This window comes from Thunnus thynnus, chromosome 19, assembly GCF_963924715.1.
Source record: "Thunnus thynnus chromosome 19, fThuThy2.1, whole genome shotgun sequence".
Classification (NCBI taxonomy): Eukaryota; Metazoa; Chordata; class Actinopteri; order Scombriformes; family Scombridae; genus Thunnus; species Thunnus thynnus.
Window position 1 is genome coordinate 14,281,828 of NC_089535.1, and position 21,729 is coordinate 14,303,556.

The 21,729-nt window shown below is 40.1% G+C and overlaps 1 protein-coding gene across 2 annotated transcripts in view; it reads left to right on the forward strand.

The window, feature by feature from the left end:
• ass1 (argininosuccinate synthase 1) overlaps positions 1 to 8,962 on the forward strand; it is a 30,500-nt gene extending 21,538 nt beyond the window's left edge. For both annotated transcript variants that reach the window (XM_067573673.1, XM_067573674.1), the window contains 4 exons: positions 2,653 to 2,784; positions 4,684 to 4,840; positions 8,305 to 8,370; positions 8,545 to 8,962. In XM_067573673.1, the coding sequence (XP_067429774.1) occupies positions 2,653 to 2,784; positions 4,684 to 4,840; positions 8,305 to 8,370; positions 8,545 to 8,593 (404 nt within the window). In that variant the 3' untranslated portion in view covers positions 8,594 to 8,962. The remainder of the gene's footprint in view (positions 1 to 2,652; positions 2,785 to 4,683; positions 4,841 to 8,304; positions 8,371 to 8,544) is intronic.
• The last annotated feature ends 12,767 nt before the right edge of the window (positions 8,963 to 21,729 follow it).

A 21,729-nucleotide genomic window follows, 5' to 3' on the forward strand; every position in this document is an offset into this window, starting at 1 on the left:
CTATTCCGCTGCCATAAAAGTGGGCTGAATGGCAAACACATTCTCCTCCAAAGGAAATGTTTTCCTCTGGTTCACCTGGAATCATAGACACTGAAGTTACACATGCACAGAAAACACACACATTGTGAACAAGATAACAACGCACACGCTTCACTGGATACACACACACATATATATATATATATCATCTATCACATATGTGCACATGCAGTCTGCAGAGGTTTGTGTTACTTTGTCTTTGGTAGCAACAGGCATCTTCAGACGCTCCTTAGTCTGGTTTCTACATGTTACCACAGCAAATATACAAGGGCAGTGAGCTGTCCTGGTCTTGTATGATGCACACACACACACACACACACACACACACACACACACTCACACTTACTCCTTTTCCCCCCGCTACACTATGTGCTATGATTGGCAAATTGACTGGCCAACAGACTGTTGCTGTGGCGCAACTTGGCAGGTAGAAATTGGAAAATGGGAAGCCCACTTTTCTCTCCCCACGGCTGAACAAAAGATCAAAGCTTTTTCCTCCACTGAAGCAATAGGAAGAGGTGGAGCACAAGGTGTCAAAGTGGTTGAATAACTACCAATCGAGTGTACATGGTAGTCTCCTCCAGAATGGCTGTTGTGTTAGCACAATAGATGATGGGAGGGATTGAATGGGGACATGTCATACCTATTTGTGTTGGGTCATATTTATTTGTGTGGGGTCGGGGTGGGGATTGAAATGGTTTGTGGAGAATGTTGTCACTGTGCTACAAAACATTCAACATCTTGTGCGCCCGACTAACATTTCCCGCCTGTCACAGTGCTGTCAGACCTCTGACCTGTGCACCGGTGATGGTGTTAGCTGAGGTGCACCTATCAAAAGCTGTTGGAAATTGTTGTATCTTCTTTGAGGATGAACAGGCGGCTGTCTCATGTCCAGTCTCTGCTGCTGTCAAACTCCAAGCACTAAAAAAAATTAGCTGTCAAAAGCTCCAAAAATATTTTAAACATATATACGTTTATTTTTTAACAGTTTCCGTTTATTTAAATTATTCATACACAAATGTCCCTCCGTTAAACAGCAAACTTTTTCATATTAAAATATACTAAGAGTGATTTTCTATCCATCTTTAGGTATTTATCTGTATTTATTTACATCTATTGCCTGTTTATGCCAGACTAACATTTCACCCACAGGGTCAGAGGGGATCAGCTCATGAAGAATTAACTCCTGTGCTGAACCCCTGCAGGCCTGCAGCATGGTTAGCATACCTGCAGTCACCATATAAAAGATTAAAACCACTGGGGGTGTTGTCTCTCTAAGCTTAACTAAACAGCCACTGTTAGAGCTTACCTAGAAAGCCTTTCATTGTTTTCTCCTCTCTGTTAAGCTACCTCTCTTTTGGAGTACTTAAGCCAAGTTGTGTTTGAGGGCAGTTTTAACTTATTTATCTGATAGAGCCAGCAGAAATGTCCCTACGTGCCCCTCTGTGGCCCTGGATCATCAAAAAGCCACAAGCCGTTCTAGCTCAGGTGGCAACCTTTTGAGGCTTTAGACAATTAGCAGCATCGCTAAGCTCTGTTTTTGGCCGCCAGCGCGAAGTAAGTGCTCCTCCATTTTCAGATCAGGACCGGTGCTGGAGTATTTGGGGTCGTAGAGATTTGAGCTCTGCTGCTCGCCAGATTGGAAGAGATTAAATAGCATTCATCTGTTAAATCTCAGAAAAGAGTTTTTTGGAGTCAGGGGAACACCACACAAATTGTGAAATTTGGCAGCCTGATGTTGGCTGTAGAGGAGTATCTGTTTGGCAGCTCCGCAGCATAGCTTGAATAAAAAAAAAAAGTGCATCATTCAAATTCACAGATGATGATGATGATGATAAGAACCATGTATTGGATGGAAAAATAGCAGTCACAGGTTTTCTAAATTTCAGCTCTGACAAAACATAAATGCTGTTGATAAAGCTCCTATTTCCGTTGTCAAGTCTGTCTTGTAGCATTTTCCCTGCCCTCCCTTTGTTTTTAGCTGACATCTGAGTGACAGCTTCATTTCTCCTGTCATCTACCTCATCTTTTCTCTCCTCACCCCTCCCTCCCTGTCCAGAGGGGGTAAATTGCAGGGTAGGCAGAGCCCTGGTCCAGGCTCCAGGCTGGCAGGGGCCCCCTACCCTGTCATTTACCCAGGACAGGCTCATCCATGTTTTGTGAGCACCGTGAAGGCCTGTCTGTCAGACGGCTGATGGCTAATAGAGCTGTTTGCTTGCAGTTAGTTCAGATGAACAGGGCTTGTAGTTTATGCTCCTATGAATGGCCATTCATGATGATGATAATGATGATGACAGTGCCTCTGGTTTGTGGTAAAATTAAGGAATATGTCGGAGGAAAATTATTCATACTACCTCATTATTTTTAAAGTTTGGTAAACTAAGGTTGTAGGGGATATGAAAACATGAAAATGACACAATATTGTGTTGAATATTTGAGATAGACAACAGCACACAGCCTGGTAAATGTACATGCATCTGATCTGTTAACGCCTGTTTATAATACCTCGTCTTTCATGCTTAAAATATGGATTATGGTCACCTAAAAGATTGTGTTGTACGTTGGGCAAACATTTAATTAATTTTGTTGATTTTTCTTTCTTGTGTTTGTCAGGGATCTATGAAACCCCAGCAGGCACAATCCTGAGGAAGGCCCATTTAGACATTGAGACCTTTACCATGGACAAAGAGGTCAGGCGGATCAAACAGGCGCTGGGTATCAAGTTCTCTGAGCTCGTCTACAATGGTAAGTCACTCAAATACATAACCTTTATTAGATTCTTTCACTTATTCTGTTATATAATGTCTTTCACTCCCTGTAATTTCTAGGTATATTGCTTAGTCATGATATTTTTCAGTCAGGACAGGTTAAGCTACTCAGAAAAGGGATTAATGGCATTACACATTACAACCTCAGTTTTCACATGCTGATAAATAATGTTTCTAAAGGACAGAAGTGAACACGCTTCATGCGTAAGTACGTCTCTATATATATGTTCAGTATGTTTGCATGTGTGTGTGTGTGTGTGTGTGTGTGTGTATGTGAGCTTTTCTTGGCTCAGGTGTCTTAATCCTCCCTTCTGCTCGGTCTCCAGTCCCCTGCACCTTCATCCACATAATAGGATCAGTGCCATTAGAGACTGACTACTAGGCCACTTCAGTTATACCCTCCAGAGACAGGAAGCAAACACACACGCGCACACACACACACACACACACACACACACACACACACACACACACAGATAAAGGTGTTACCTTTAGAAGCAGGGCAGAGATTAAACCCATTGTGGGTTTAAATCATTAATAACTCTGCAGATAGATAGCAGACGGCTGGCAGTTTGGCTTATGTTAACAGTCCACCTGTCCTGCATATGTTTTGCATTAATACTGGAATATTTACCCAATTTTATTCATGAGAGGAGGTGCAGCAATTAGAAGTAGTGCATTACCAATGCAGCAAGCAAGTGGAAAGGAAACAACAGCCACATTCGGATTAGTGGTCAATTAATTGCAAAGTCGGTTAAAAGAAAATTCTTCAATGTAAAGTTTGAGAGCGAAGGAATGGTTTATGTCATTTATCAAGTAAAAGCACCAAACATTTGTAACATCTAACGTGCAGATAATTTATTTACTGATTTATTTATTGGGTTTTTTTGGCAGTTTTCCTATTTCCATATCATTGTAAATTTTGCATTAAAATATGCAATTTCAAAACATCACTTTTGCATCTGGTTATATGTGAAAGATATTTGTCGTTATTGTTGATAAATAAATAAACCATCATATATAATCAGTTGATTCATCAATAATGAAAATAATAACTGAGCTGTCCCAAAGGAACCAATATATGGAGACACTCGCAGTGTCACGTAGACAGAACTAACATGAAAACAGAATAAAATCTAGCGGACTCTAAAACAGACCGAGGCCTGCGTGTGATTGTCATGTCCGACGCCTCATGCCAATTCAGAAGCGATGAAAGCAGGGAAGGATTTTTGTCTTTGAACATGGCCAGACGATGAGGTGGAGGTCAGCCGCTGATGAGAGGAGGACCCCTGCTGAGTGGGGCGTGCCTGACCTCTGAACATATACAAACACAACCCTCGTCCATCTGTCCCAGACACCGAGGGGCCAGGTCAGCATAATGGGAGACGAGAAAAAGGGTGCACCAGTTTCACCTGGAGCATAAATGAGACCAAAACATAAAAACGAGTTTTAGGTTATGAAAAGGGAGAACTGTGGGCATCACAAAGACCCCTGTAGACCCTGCTGCAAATGATATATTTGCAGAGAAGTATCCTCTTTTTCTTATTTTTTCCTATATTGTTTTTTGCCATTGTCCAATTAATAACTTTTATGATAATAAATGTAAATATACTGTATATACATACAAATATCAACAAAACTAGCGGCACTTTTTCCATTAGTCATGTGTGATGTCATCAGTTAGATAACCAAATATAGCAGAACCTAAAATCTTATTTTAAGCAAACCTTGAAAACAAGTACATTCACAAGTCATGCATGCATCTGAAAAGCATCTTCCCCTTTTTTTTTTTCTATGAAATGGGACTTTAAACAAACCTTAGCAGCCCTACTTTCTGCTACACGTAATATGTTCCTGTTTACTTTTCTCACCTCAGGTTTCTGGTTCAGTCCGGAGTGTGAATTTGTGCAACACTGCATATCCAAGTCCCAGCAGCATGTTGAGGGCAAAGTACAGCTGTCTGTCTTCAAGGGTCAGGTCTACATCCTGGGAAGAGAGTCACCCAAGTCCCTGTACAACAAAGAGTTGGTCAGGTAAGCAGAGAAGAATCAAAGTGTGTGTATGTATGTATGTGTGTGTGTGTGTGTGTGTGTGTGTTCGTGCATGTAAAACAGAAGTAGGCATGTTGTCACTGCATCAAAGCGTGTGCTTGTTCTTACTTGACAGCTGCGTTTGGCTGCTTTTGGGCACAGTGCAGCTATTCCACATGTTCACCAGTCAGCCTGTTGTTAGGTCAACTCGCCCCAAGTTCTCTTATGACCCCCACATCAACATACTAAACCGACCCCGCCTCACAAAGACATCAGAGCAGTGTCAAGCTCAGTTCCTGCAGGGCAGCCCCCGACCCTCATCCCCCCCACCCCCACCACCACCACCACCGCACCCCCGTGGCCTCTTAGCTGTGGTAACAGTGGGTTTGTTCAGGAGACTGACCCCTGATGCCCTCTGGGCAGGCTCAACACTGACCAAAGTAAAAACCCCTCCATATGCCTCTCCATCTCCACTTCAGTCACACACACACTCCAGTTGTACCCTAGAGTCAGAGAGCTAATGGCGTTTTCAGCCAGAGGAGAGAGGTGATTTCGGTGGGCTTTTAAGAGGAAAGCCAGGGTGTCACGCTAGTTAAGCAGGTCAGAGAGAGGGATACAAGGAAACATGCCTCACACAGTCAGCCATTCAGTTACTTAGACTGGTTTGGCGAGCGAAAAAGCCAGGAAAAAAAAAAAAATCAATACGCTGAGTGGATATTTTGTCCTGTGTGAGAGAGAAAGAGAGATTATACTGTACTCTGACCACGACTTCACTCAAATCTTTTAACCCATGCTGTATTAGCTTGTTACTTTCACTCAGATTTCGTGTCGTGTTCTGTTTTCAGTAAAACATTTGTTAACCACCTTCTGAGTCGCTCTGAATGAAAGATCGATGAGTCGTAATTCATCTAGTTTATCTGTGGCACACTCCTTTTCAAGAAGCTCACAACAAGAGCATGCTCAGACTTGCTAACAGTATCCCTTCTGACTCCTAGCACGTTTTAAACAGAGAATACCAACCTCTGCCCTCTAATAGGATATTTAGAGTTCATCGATTTAAAAGAAACAGGCTGAATTCTTTTAAACATCAGTCTGTCCTGTTGCTTAACCAAGATCAGTGTGCTACTAACTGAGATCTCAATCCAGAGTGTATGATGTGATGTGTGTGTGATTGTCATGACTGTTTGATGATTTTTGTACGTCTATGAAAAGTGTAGCACGTGTAACCGTTTCATCTTTGTGTCAACCTCTTAAACGGAGGTGCCGAAGGAAGGAAATGAATTTCGGTGTAAGCTGACAATAAAGTCGTATCGCAGTCGGTTGCTAAGAAACTCTCACTGATGAAGGCTCATGTTCCCATTTCAACACGTCGCCTCGTCGAGACGCGTTTCTTAGCTGAGACGACACATCGGCGTGACAGAGGTGTTGTGTTGCAGCATCACAAAGTCCTCGGGGCCACTGACAGATGGGCCCAGAGGTTCCCCCATAAAGGAGCTCATTACAAACAGCCCAAACAAAAACCATCACAAATCCGTCTCAAACGCAGTCAGCCACGGTGACACACGGCTTTATCACATGCCTCTGGAGAATACTGAGTTGTGATTCAGTAATAATATATTACACACCATTTTTTTAAGGAAAACTAGTTGTTGGTTTTTTTTAAATAAAAGAGTTTTAATAAAGATTTCTGGCAGGATACTTTACATTTGAACTAATTTTGATATCAAAGATGACAGTAAATGTAAATAAAACAAACACATCTGTGACTGATCTGATTTGATCATGCTGTTAATCAATACCACTTAAAATCTCATGTTAATGTTTTTATTTCCTGCACTGCTCTGTGCTTGTATTTTAATTTAAGATTTTATTTGTAATGTAGTGTCTTTGAGTATCTTGAAAACTGCTCTATAACTAGAATAACTTGTTCAATATCAGCACATTTTTTAACAGAAAATCATGCAGTATCATCTGCATAAAAATGGATATTGTTAGACATGTCTGTGTTAGATTAATAATATTGTTTATGTGAGTAATGGACAGGTACTGTAAACAGTGTTCAGCATATTGGTAATATAATCAATATACTTGCCAATATAAGTCTGGCTCTAGAACCAGTTGTATCGTCACAAAATATATACAGTTTTTAAGAGTATAATTAACAAAGTGTTCATGGTATAAGTGGAATAATCCACTGTTATTTTTTGATTTTTGATGGATTAATAAGGGTTATTGTGGATAACTTCAACTATTCCCTTATATGCATACACATAATATACCTGACAGCGATACACCTGGAAGCAGCAGTCTCACACACACTCATTTGCCACTACATGACGACCCGCCACAATCACACACACACACACACAGACCAGATTAAGCATGAACCCCCCCCCCCCGCTGACATCCTGTTGGCTCTCCACGGGCAACAGTAAACGGCGTCATTAACACAGTGGTAATACAGCCTGTCACTGCACCCATCTGAGACAGAAATGTCACCCTCCTTGCTGTCCGCTGGCTCTGCTCTCAATTAGACTGCAGGGTTTCTTAGAAGAATACACAAAATATCACATGCTTACACACACACACACACACACACACACACACACACACACACACACACACAGAGAGAGAGGAGAGTGCCATATTCTTTGAAGCCACTCACTCATAATGGTGTTCAGGTGCCGGGTAGGGAGCCTTGTATTGAGAGTTGATGATTTAGTTGTCTGTCTTTTCTTTTTATAGTGTTTATCCTATCATTTGTTGACAATTTCCTCTTTTGCTAAGTGCTTTTGAAGAATGAATGCAAGCTGTACATTGGGAGTTGGGGGTGTCGAAGGGAGGAGAGGACTCGGTGAGGGAGTGTATTAAGCACTGCAGGTAGAAACTGCTGTAATTACACAGCACTCTTTGTGAGACACTCGCACACACTAAGAAGAGATGACTATACAACAAGGAGCCTAAACAACAGAGAACACGCAACGGCACAAGTTAGAGATTTACTACTATTTTTTTTTTGTTTAGAGATAGTGGATAAATTGAAAAAGCGGATTACGAAGTAATCTCTCCACTTAGCTCAGAGTTGATATGATGGGATTGTTTTAAAATGGGTTACGTGCATCTTTTGTGTGCTTGTGTACATGGGCGCGTTTTCATTCTCCGATATTGATTCTCCGTTATTCAGGACAAACAATGCTAAAGAAGAACATTCACGGAAATATCGATCGGAACATTATTTTCAAAGAGCAGATTATCAATGATCCAGTTATCCCAGTAGTTGATGGGGCTCCACGTCTCTTGTGTTTACCACACTGATACCAAACATTTCAAGTATACCAGACAAATTCCTGTAACTTTTCTCCCTCGGTTCTCTGTTCCTCCTGTGCTGTTTTCCTCCAACAACAAACATAATTTGAAAATCGGTCTCTGTTGACCTCTTGCCTCTCTCTTTTCTTTTTTCACTCAAGCATGGACGTCCAAGGAGACTACGACCCATGCGATGCCTCCGGATTCATCAAGATTAACGCCGTCAGGTTAGCACCCCTTCGACCCTAATAATAACCCCAAACAACCTTAAAAATCCTGAGCTGGAATACATAAGACATTTAGTTAAGATTGTTCAATATATTACTGAGCATTTTCAGTATTACCTACACTTTGAACTCCCATCTAATTCTTCTTCTTCTCCTTTGTGTTCTCCTCCACAGGCTAAGGGAGCATCACCGTCTGCAGGGTCTCTCCGGCACCAAGCAGTAAACTTTTACAGTCCTGTGAACCATCTTCCTCTCTCTCACTCTCCTTTGCCTTAAGCAGTAGTAGATTTAGACTTTGCGCCTCCATTGTTTAGATTTTACCTTACTGTCTGCAGTTAGTTATGACAGCATTTGGATACCTAAAATACTAACAAGCTTTGTTCACCGGTGAAGAGTGGAGGAAGAAAAATGTTACATCATAACAGGAAAATAATTTTAATTCAAGTGTACAGATAATCCTAACATAGATTGTGTAGTATTTCAAGAATATGTATTTTTTTGCCATTCTTGGCATCAATGATTCAGTACTTTAAATACTAACACTAAAACAAGGAATTTTTTGTTTCAGAAATAAAAAAATCAGTGAATTCTTTATTCTCTTCTCCGCCTCTTAATTCATCTCAGAAAAAAATGATTTCTCATCAGTTTGCATGCAAACACTGTGGTGACACATATCAGCCCCTGTCAGTATGACTGTGTTAGTGATTAATAGTTCATGTCTTTGGCAGACAGCCTATTTATTAATGCCTGCCTGTTTAACTCTTGGGGCCATGCAGTCACTGCCCCGTGAAGATTTCAGGGTAGCAAGGATACTGTATCATATTTACAATATGCAGATGAAGCGGGAGCATTGCAGGAGTTTGGCACAGGCGAAAGTCGACACGGCAGCTCGCTGATAGCCGCTGGAGGAGAAGTAATGAGGCCATTTCTGAGCTCAAATGGCACAAGTCAGATGGAAGGAAAACCAATTGGCCACATATGTATATTTTCCTGCTCTGCATGGGGTCTCCAGCCTTAGAGCAGAGGAGAGGGGAGGAAGCATTTTAAAGACAAAGACAGAATATTGTCATTTATTATTACCTTTTTTTTGAATATGTAAATTATTTGTATGGATGAACATGATGCTCTGATTTAACAGTCTCAGATATTGTTGAATATTGTTGATAAAGATGAACGCTATGGGCTTTAATATATATATATTAACATCAAGCAAGAAAATTATCTTTGACACAGAGGATATGGCCATATTAAAATGGATTTTAAATTGAAATGACCTAAATCGCAAATCTAACAAACGAAGATGAGTAAGGAATATTGTATGATGAGTAAGGAAGTGTGTGAGCTTTAAAAGACTTTTAACAGTCAGTACTTGTATCGTTTAAAGCAGCCGTCGATGAGGCAACAAACAAAAATTCCAAAGAGCTCAGATACTATCTTGTATGTTTATCAGTCACAAAAACTGATAAACATGAGAAACCACAAACCACATAGAAAATGATTCTATGTGGTTTGGAAAACAGCCTCAGAATGATAACAACACATTCCAGGAACAGTCAAAATACAGAGACAGAGTCCAGCAGGGATGGACAAACACTGAAGGATAATTACACCAGAAGATGTACAAACTCAAGCATTAAATTGAACTGAGCCACAAATTTGAACAACTGAAATGGTCTCAACAGCAAATGTTTTATTATGACTGTAATTATTAAGGCAAATACACAAAGACGCCACAAATATGGAACCCATAAACATGAAAAAAGGAGCTAATCTGAAGAGTTATCCTTACATTTGGAAAAAATGTTAAGTATTGTTGAAGGAATAGTTCAACATTTTGAGAAATAGGTTTATTTGCTTTCCAGCAGAGAGTTAAATGAAAGGATCAATGACACGCTCATAACTGAATGCTAAATATGAAGCAATGTCCAGAAGTCAATCAGCCTGGACTGGTAGTAGGAGGAAACAGCTTGCTTGGCTTAATCCAAAGGCAAAATCATCCAGCTATCAGTTCCTCTAAAGTCTCTGCTCCGTCGCAGTGACAACAAGACTCGAAGAAGTCACTTCACCCGGCCAAGAAATAGTTCATAAACCCCCCCGTACAACCACAACTTGAAGGTTTTACACCTTGGTTTTTGTACAGACTAAACAAATGAGATATAACATATAAATCAGTGAGCTTTAGAGGTGCTGCTAGCTGAGTTTTCTTAAGTTTGAACAGGCTAGTTGTTTCCCCTTGTTCTAAGTCTTTATGCTAAGCTATGCTAATCAACTCTCGTACCTAGCTTCATATTTAAGTGTATGTGAGATGTGAGAGTGGCACTGATCCTCTAAACTAACTTTCTGCAAGGTAGCGAGAGCGTATTTCACAAGATGTTGAACTATTCCTTTAATTTCTGATAACATTTGACATGTCAAAAAGTCAGAAAAGCACAGGTGCGATTAATAACATAAATGATGACCCTGGTACAGTACATGATGGTTCACCAGTGTGGCTTTTTAGATAATTGAATGGAAAAGTCATCGTTAATATTATCAGTTTCACCTCTGCTTTCCAAGTCAAAATGTCTGTTTTGAAAAAGGTCTTTAGCCATGTTGTGGAAAGTTCTGAAGATACAGTTTCCACCTCCTTAATTCCTCAAACAAATAAAGGCTTTTCTTTGACATTACAGAGTTCAGGTCATCTTCCGCAGGAGTTTCAGAGTCGATAAGGATGTGCTTGAGATTCAAATGTTGTTAGGTTTCAAAATCATGTTCCCCGTCCTCTGTATACTTCAGTATTCTCGGTACTACAGTATATCCCTGCTCACAGTCTATAGGACACAGCAGCTGTTTCTGTGCGTACCTCTCCTCGGTCCCCACTGAGAGGTGTCAGTCCTGCATTGAAGTGCTGGGTACAGTGTGGGCCTCATGGTGGAGTCTACAGGCGCAGGAGACCCCCCGCCAGGTCTAATGGGCAATGAAGGATCCTCGGACCCTTTCAGTCCTGCAAGAGCCCCTCAGCCCTCGCTCAATTACACTGCAGGCGTCTCAGTCTTTGCCTGGTCAATTACCAGCCAGCCCCTGCATTTACTGTCGTGCACACACAGGTTGCAAGATAATCAGTGTCCAAAATTGCCCGGTTAGAATGAAGGGATGGATGGAGACGTATTCAGATTAGTCAGTCAAGCTGAAGGGGAGGTAGGAGGGATGGGGACAGCTATCAATCTCAATCTGGCTTCAGTGGTTGGAGGGGGAGGATCACGGTGACCTTTCAACTTTTTTTCTGGAAAGATATGATCCCGGGAAATTTTTACTGATGTGATAGCTGTCTTGTACAATGTGTGTGTGTTTGTTTTCAGAACAGAGAGATGGTTTCTGTATGTGAGCTCCACTCTTAGCTTTATTTACATCTCTAATCAATAATCCTGGCTGTGCATGTGTGTGTGTGTGTGTGTGTGTGAGCGCCTGTATACACATCCACTTACCCACTCATCTACCACATCTCATATTCCATCCACCTTCCCCTCTCTCATACCTGTCTACCCAGCCGGCCAGGTACAAAAAAAAAAAAACTGTCTGACACCTGACCAAGGGAATTAATCATCCTTGACCCTGGACCAATTACCCCTCATTACCCACTCTGTGTCGACCTCTCAAGGGGAGAGCCGTGTAACAATAGCACAACATGAATGTCAGCGGCGTCATAGAACCGAGCCCTAATGGACACGACCGTGTCTCCTTAGGAGTTCAGGTCGACTAACCTTCAAGTCCTTGTCACTCTCCAACAGCGAAAGTACAAAGGAGGTCATTGTTCAGAATCAGGGTCTAATGACCTCTTGAGATGAAGTGCAGAGGGCCGCTGGCAATGAGAAAGCAGTCAAGCTGGAAATGGATGATTTAAGGTTTGGGATAGCAAGAAAGTATCGAGACACCCGATTTTAAGGTGTGAGTGTTTGTTCTGTATATTTGGACATTCTTATTTTTTGTTCTTTTTAAATTGACTGTTGCTATGTGTTTAAAATTTGTTAAAGACCAGAGTTACTTGTTGGGTGAAGACCTATTAGCTGCAATATGTCCTTCTCTGGACATCAGGCTTGCCAGTTCTGCTTTAAATCACTGCTTTGAGCACATTTATGTAGGATGTTGTGTTTAATTTTCTACCTTATGATCAGAATTTACTGGACGCTATTTTGTTTGTTTGCTTCTTTGTTCTTTAATTTGTTTTTTATGTATCTTATAAAGCAAAAACTTGAGGTTAACCTAAAGATATATGCTCTGCCAATAAGATTCTTATAGTATTTATTCAATGTTTCTAGGAACTAATAGAACTGCTTTATTTGTAGGCATTTTTCAGTTTATCCAGTGGATTTTGTGCAGGATTCATAACTAAAATATTAAAGACCTTTTGTTGTGTTTATCCTTAATTGAAGTTCAAACACAAAACTCACCAACCCTGGTATTGCCAGGTTTTCACTCGGCAACAGTGATATTGATTTGTGGGGACAAAAAGAATTAACTGAACAAAGCCCACGACAGCGTCTCCTGTCTTTTACCCATCAGAATATTTTGTTGTCATTCAATCTGTGCTCTTCATCTACCTGTCTGTGCAGAGAGGGCTCCTGTGTTCACTGACCTCTCCTCTTAAAACACAATGAAGCAGGAACAATGACCGCGGGGGGTTAATTACCACCAATTAGAGGCCGAAGTGGCTCTCCTTCACCATGGTTTGTGTGTAACCCAAACCCAGAGAGCCGTATGGGGAGAGCTCTATTGTAATGTCCGTCCTCCTGTCTCTGGTCCTCACTGGGAGCTGAGCCCTTCCTTCACCTGCCTGCAGGTACACACTGCATGAAGGGGGAGGTTGGATCCTTTAGACATTTCCACATTTAATTCAATTTGTGCATAGAAAATCCTTTGTACATTTGCAGCATTAACGTATTCTAACTTTCATCTTAGCACCTCTGATCACTGGATGATTTCAGTCCATGTTTGTCTTCTTACTTTTACTTTTCTACTCTACCTTACTTTTCTATTTTGCTGTTATTAACATCACATATTTATTTATTTATTTGTGTCTGTATTCAAAACACTCTCGATAAACTGTCGGTTGCTTCTTGTTTCTGAGCATTTCACTTCGGAAGTGGCTATAGATACGGATTCCTCCGTGTCAATAGTCCATTTATTGTTGGTACGGAATTATTACACATGAGCATTGGTATTGATTGCGCAAGATCACGTGATCAAAGTCAAATTGTTTCAAAATGGAGGAATGGTTTTGCTTGTAAATGATATGCCAATCCTTCCCATGGTTTGGGTTAAAATGGTTATGTTAAGGCACAAAAAACACTTGATTAGGGTTGGGGAAAGATTATGGTTTGGGTTTAAACAGTAAAATGTGGTAAAAATGTCCCATTTAATGGCACCAAAACGCCCAACATGATGGTAAAATAATGTTTGGTTAATGGTAAGAGGTCTGGCAATAAATTCCAGAAACTCATTATGTACCAATAGAACAAACTACTATCAACACAGAAAACCAGTCCAGACCAACAGCCTGTGGACTTTGTGTCAATAGTCGGTAAATTATTGCACCAGCGCTGTAGCCGGTGCCTTTCACTTAATGCTGCTTTACTTAGCAGGTAAGGGGTTAATGGACTGGTCCCCGGAGGTTTGTGCAGAAAGCTAATGGGCCTGGCAAAGATGATGAGGTCACTCAGTCACTGCTAAGAAACAATAAGCGATTTACAAGCCAGGATATCATGCCAATACTGTTTGCTTTCTATTAATACATTATTTATATTCATACCTTTCACTGGTATACGGAGTAGTGGAAATATTAATAATCAGATGACCAGTGTCTCATATTTGCTGAACTGGAATACACTTGTGAAGGATGTGTGGCTGATTTAACAAATATATCTTAATGTGGTGGCTAAATTTGACTAAATTAGGATCATTAAAGGGATGCTGAGCAGACAGGAGTAGAAATGTCCAGCACTTGTTAGTAATATATATATTTTTTAAATTCTGTTGCTCAGATCATATGTTGGGTATAAATGCCTGATGTACTTGTAACAGCATTGATTTGTCCTAATAGCTGACATGTTCACTTCATTCATGGACTGGAAACTTGATATCCTGCTAGAACATCAAGAGACCATCTGTGAGGAACCATCAAAATAAAGCAGGATACACTTTGCCTTCCAGGCTAACATCCATGGATCCTGGGTGTGTGTGTGTGTGTGTGTGTGTGTGTGTGTATGTGTGTACGTGTGTGTGTGTGTGTGTGTGTATGTGTGTGCACGTCTGCTCTGTGTTTTCCTTGATGTCGAAGCCTATTTTCTGGTGTCAAAGGACACCCATACGGTGATGTCCTTTAGCTCTATAGACAGATGGGACCATTACGGTCAAAGCCTCTGGCTTTGTTTGCCCTGAGCCAGTGATGAAATATTGATGAAAAAATAGAAATATTTTGCCTGCTGCTCAATGTTGCCCGTCTAAAAGGGTTAATGAGTGTAAGGACTTTCTTGTCTCCTGTTACAACAACGTGTAGCTCGACAAGCCACTAACATTGACTAGACTGGAGTCTGCAGGCTCTGTGGGGCTAACAAGGATCGATAGCCTTTGTCAATACTGGATTCACTTACCCTGTTATAATTGCTCTATTAGCTGAAATCTTTGATATGTTGAGTTTTAGGTTACACATTTTTTTGGCATTTTCCATCTTTAATAGGAACGCTTAACTAAATAGTTTTGACATTTTTGGAAATACACTTATTTGCTTCCTTGGAGAGAGTTTGATAAGAAACTTAATAGAACTTGTTTTTACACTTCAATTTTTGTGACTAAACAAATAAGATATAATGTGTTAAATAGTGCTAAAGTTAGAGAGTAGCTAATTTTATTAACTTCGGACAGAGCCAGGCTATCTGTTCCCACTCTTTCTGCTTAGCTAAGCCAATCAACTCCTGGCTCCAGCGTCACATTTAAGGTACAAATATGAGAATGGTATCAATCTTATCTAACTCTCAGCAAGAGAGCCGATACTTCAATGAAAACTAAGAAGTACACACTTTGTCCTTGTTTTGCGAGCAACGATTTCCAGTATAATCTCTGGTTACTGCAATACAAACAGCCTGTATTATATTTGTAATACTATACTAACAGTTGTCTTATTGGCAACGGCATGTAAATCCTTGCGATCATTCACTGTAAATGTGAAAACTTTACATCAGTTCTTTTACAGGAAATACTATATATTCATGATAACTCAGAGAATCAGTTAAATAGAGCACTTCCTTTAATTTCACCTCGTTTTTTAATTACTCATCATTGTTATATATGTCCTACACACTCTCCTGAAAGCCTTTTTAACAGACTCACCACATAGCATAGACGCCGCTGTAATGAAAGTGCTTTTCATTATTTAGACTTAGTCAGCAGTGAGTCTGTGTGCTTCATGTCTGGCTGTAATCCAGATCCATGTGGCTGCATGCTAAACAGCAGTGTCAGTCTGCTGTTTGTCTGTACAGAGACTCTTTGACAGCTCTTTAGACCTGTTGAGTCTGGCATTGAACCGCCTGTTCCTCATGCCAGGAGCCAACCAGCACATGATCAATCAACGTAACAATTTTCCAATGTTACTGAAAGCCCTTTCACCCATATATGTATCTTTGAAGCCGGAATAAAAATATACTTTCACTCAGCCTCTTCCAGCTTTGTCTTCACTTCTACACCCTCCTCCACTTCCCAGATCCCCCCCTGAGGGCAGCAGCAGTAATGCAGCATGTTGATCTCCAATCAATAGATTTATCTCCTTCATTTGCAAGGGACTTTTGCTCGTGCCTCCCCCCCGCCCCCCTTTCTCCTCTCCTCCACCTCCTCTCCGGGGGGTCTACTGGCAGGGGTTTGTTCGCTGGCACACACCCTTTATGTTCTTCGATCCGTTGCTCTGCGAGGTGGTGAATGGACGAGGGGCCTATCAAGTTGAAGGTGGCTATCCTGGTAGCTTTGTTTGCCCCACTCTCAGTGAATCCCTTGGATGATCTAAATGTTTAATGGCGCTGGTTATTTTGTTGTTATGGCGTGTGTTGTGATGGATGGTAATGCAGTGTAGGGTTTGTTTGGTTTTTTTTCAGATGGTGCCTGAATTACACCACAGGGTATATGTGGGCTGGTTGGGTTGGGTGTTTAACTGGAAAATATGTTCTTAAATTATAGCTGAAGTTAAAGGATTTTCTGCCTTCTAATTTCAGTTTTTGGAGCCTAAAAGTCACAATATGGCAATAAATGAAGCATGACAAGAGTCTGTTGGACAGCACTAGAAGATCTATGCTCCTTTGTATGCATGGAATAAGAAAGATATGTTTTCTTTCCTGGGACTTGTGGAAGCTGATCCAGTTGCCCACCTTGGTTGAACATTACTTGCCGCTTTGCACCTCAGTGAGTATGAGCGACACAGCAGTAGGTGAGGTTTTTATCTTGAAAGTAGATTCAGCCCCAGCAGAGTACATCAAAGATAGATTCCACTTTTAAAATGCCTCAGACACCCCTGTAAGCTGTGGGTTTAAAGTGCTGAAAAGAATCACAACACTGCTTTGCTTTGGATGAATAAAAAAAACCAACAACATTCTGTCCATCTCTGCAGCTCTGCCTGCTGATATGCTTTTATTTCTGCCATGCCTGGTGTTTTGGATTTGAACGGCACCTCGTGTCATCCTTAAGAAACTCTTTGCGGTGGCTCGTTGTGTGGTGACAGCAGAAGAATTACCTGCGAAACACTCTTTGTCATCTCACTTTGCAAAGAGCTCACAAACAAGACCATTTAGCTATTATTTCCTCTCAGTCGCAGATATGCACACAGCAAAGCGAGCGTTTATCAAGAAAAATGGGCGACTGTGGGAGAGGAAGAAAATAGGACAGGTGGAGAGAGAGGCCAGGAGAGAGGGATGGAGAAAAGAGGAGGAGGAGGGGGGTTATTGGAGCCAGGGAGGGGTCATGGTGTCCCAGTGGAGAGAAATAGTGGAAAACATCCATAATTTTCACCGCGGGATCCCTTGTAATTGAGTCATTTAAAATACAGATACAGAGCTGAATCAAAGCAAAGTGGCTTGTGGTGGTGGAGGAGGAGAAGGAGGAGGAGGAGGAGGCTGCAAAGTAAAATGGAAGAGAGGTAAAAACAAGGAGGTAGAAGTGAATGTCTCCTATTATTGGGCAAAGCTGGTCTGTTTATCTTTATCATCTGTCAGTCTTCTCTTTCAAGACAGGATATTACCTGTCAGAGGGTTTTTTGTTGTTGTTTGTTTGTCCTTTATTCTACTCTTTCACGCTCCAGAACACTCCTTCCTGCTCTCTTTATTTTTATTTTTGTAGTTAATGGACTTAAACATCTTGCAATTTTTATTTCTCCGATATCTCTCTCTATTTCGGTTTGTTGTTTTTCTGATGTTGATGACAGATCGCTTATAATTTGCTTCTAACCTGACACTTTATATTTCATATTAACATTTAATTCCACAGACAGAGATTCAGACTGTTTTAAATTTAAAGAAAAACAACCAAAACTTAGTTATACATGAGATTTAGTTTAGGTTTAGACCTGTTTATCAGGCACAGTAAAACAAAATGAGTAAATAGTAAAATATGCTAAAATAGAGAAACTGCAAGAAAATATTAGAACCCAGAATAACTCAGTAAAATGATGAGGACTGTATGGAAGGTAAAACTAAAACAAGTTTAGAAACATAGGTAATATTTTTTTTAAAAAGTGTGTTTTTAGACATGATTTAAAAGATACATATTTTGTTCAGTGTGTCTTTCAAATATAAAAAGTATGAATACATTTCCTTGTTTCCCTGCATAGACAGCGTGTTTCTGAATGAAAGCTGTGCTGGGATACCTCAGAGGTCTCTAGATGAAACACTATCCGTTTCTTGTATCCTGCCTTTAGAAATTTACGCCCGTAGCAGGACTGTGGCAATTATAAAGCAATTACAGTTTCATATGGCCTGTTCTTTTGAGATTGAGGAGGAGAAAGGAGGAGGTAAAAGCTCAGTAGTTAAAAGGAGTAAGTGTGCCAATATTGATGTTCCTTTTTCTAAAGCCTTTGGTTGTCCAGCTGGGCATGTATTCCACTCGCCTGACCACGAAAACATCACATTTTTTTACTTAATTGAAAGATAAATGGAAAGGAAAATGATCGATGACAAAGCACACGTTGATGATTTCTTGAACTTTTTATTCTTGAAAGCTTTTTCTGCACTCAGTTTGATGAGTATCCCTACAGTTTTACCACAATAAACCCTGGGAACAAGAGTCTATTCTCTGTAAGACAATAACAGGGAGGAAGCTGCGTCTATGACACTTGACCAGCCTGCTACGATAACCTCAACTCCACACACTTGGTCTACACTGACTCAGTTCCCACTGCTTGATTGGCAGGACTCCAGAGACCCACACCTGCTTTAACTGCGCTTACTTCCTTCGCTGTCTGACCAGATGGAAGCTGAATTTGCAATCATTGTCTATGTGTTCTTGCGTCCTTGTTCACGTATGCATGCATGATCCGGCTGTATATGACGACCACCACCTGACTTACCCTTTGATACCAGAGCTCTTAAAATCATTCCCCAGCCACCTCCAGGTTTGAATACATTGGACAGCACATGGTAGCAATATGTTAGCAGGGCCAGGATCATACTTCACTCATGCTAAATTTGGGGGGGCTTCATTTAGAGGTGCTGGTCTGGGAACAGCCGTCGGCTCCCACTTAATTTCTCCTTTTTTGGAGGTGATAACATGCCCGGGGGGCTGACGAGGAAGGGAAATTGATATCTGTACGGATGTCTGTAAGACGTAGCACAGCCATGAAACGCCAATCTGCTTGTCTCAAATTCGAGGGTAATCATCCCTGTTCAAGCAGCTGCATAAGCATGTTGCATAAGGAACCATGGAGGGAAAATAAAGTTATTTAAGTGTTAAGAAACAGCACATATCTTAGTAAATTCATTATAAGCTTCAGGCTGGTGCATTTCCACTTTTATGTACTGAAATCCCTTTTTTGACATAAGAGATCTGACAGATTTGTGCCTTTAATATCACTGCATCATTATGCATTCATTAATAAAATCATCATAATGCATTAGTGCTGAAGAAATGGTTTCATCAGACACGAAAGCTTTAATAACTCAGTTTCTATGTCTGCTGTATCCTCCGGACCACACATTCATTTTAGTCCTTCCTGGTCGACTGTGCTCATTGAGGTTTGGATACAATTTATGGAGCAGGAACTGTTTTGCATAAGCAGTTTGGAAATTTGCAGCAATTTTACTTTCTTCTGTCTGGCTGTTGGCATTTTCCAGATGTGCAAAAATAGATGTTTCCACATGTGCAGCATGGGAGAAAACCAATAATCCTCAATTTTCATTTTGTTCTGTCAGATGGGAATTTCTTGATTCTTGAGAGATTCGAGCAATAAAACTATAAATAGCAAAAGTCAGCTTAAAACATCTGTGGCTCGGCAGAGGGAGCTGTAAAATGTATGTTAGCGCTCTTTGTTTGTTTCGACTATAAATCCAGAAATAAAGTTAATGTGAAGATGAACAGAAGAACACATGAAGGCACATTTGGGAACAACTGTTTGGCAGCTCTATAACAACTCACAAAAAAGCTCTCTGCCGTAGAGTCTTTGGGCAAGGCACGCTGTCTTCCAGGCAGGCAAGCTGGTTGCAGGACATGAAGATAAAAGGACGATTTCATTGGTGACATCAGTAAAGTATCACATCCTTATGATGATATTGGTGTGAAATTGAAAGTTTGCTGATGTTTCCCAGTGATTTCATTTGTTTTGTTTCATTAAACGTTTTTATGCTACTATTTTGATAATCGATTAAGCTTCTTTCTAACATTGTAAATTGAATATCTTTGAGATTTGGACTGTTTGTCGAACAAAACAAGATATTTGAAGATATCACCTTGGGTTCTGGGAAACCGATGGAGAAAAATATATATATATATACACTCACAGAGCACTTAAAATATTAAGAACACTTTTCAGTATAGTGCACTCCAGTACACCACCACCGCCCACTACGACCTCAATAATAAACATAAAGTAGAATTTACAACTTTCTGACAATGTCAACAAAAACTCATTCAAGATGTTTTCTTTATTTTTTTACTAATTTCCACACCGTAGAACAATATTGAAGACATCAAAACTATGAAATAATACATAATAAATTATGTAGTAAAGATTAAAGTGTTAAATCAAAATATGTTTCATGTTTTAGATTCGTCACAGTAGCCACTGTTTGCCTTGACGACAGCTTTGAACACTATTGTTAATATCTTAACCAGCTTCATGAGGAAGTCACTTAAATGTATTCCAATTAAAAGGTGAGCCTTGTCAAAAGTTAATTGGTGGGATTTCTTGACTTCTTAATGTGTTTGAGATCATCAGTTGTGTTGTGCCGGGTAGTGTTATTACACAGTAAATAGCCCTATTCCCCTACTGTAGTAATCCATATTATTCCATATATTGTTATGGCAGAAACTGCTCAACTAAGTTAAGAGAAGCGACAGTCCATCATTTCTTTAGGACATGAAGGTCAGTGAATCCGGAAAAATTCAAGAACTTTGAAAGGTTCCTCAAGTGCAGTCACAAAAACCATCAAATGCTACGATGAAACTGGCTCTCATGAGGAAGACCAAGAGGAACCTCTGTTGCAGAGGAGAAGTTCATTGAAGTTACCAACCTCAGCTTCCTGATGACACTTTTTTGCTTACTACATATAGCATGTGTTATTTTATAGTTTTGATATCTTCAGTATTGTTCTACAATGTAGAGATTTGAAAACAATAAATAAAGAAAAACCCTTGAATGAGTAGGTGCGTCCAGACCTTTGACTGTATACATAATATGCACACACACTGTATATAAGTATTGTATATATATATAATATATACACTGTATATTGAGTTAATTATAATGCAGTACTGCAGAGATGTGCATGTATGTAGACTATTTTGATATATCAACCAAATAAATTTCAAGCAGTATATATATATATATATATATATATATATATATATATATATATATATATATATATATATATATATATATATATATATAATCATGTGTTTAGTATGCTGTCATATATAAACTTCATTTCTTAATCAGTTCATCAAAAAGTACAAAGTTTATAGGGAATCTTAGTCTTCAGATATTATTATTATTATAAATAAGTTTCATATTTGTAATTATCCTTTCCTGTGTTTCATGAAGGTGTTTTTCTTGCCTCTAGATATACATGACATGTGGTCTGAGATCAACTCGCGAGATCATGTGGCTCGCGGAGCTTTGGCTTGGCACGTGTG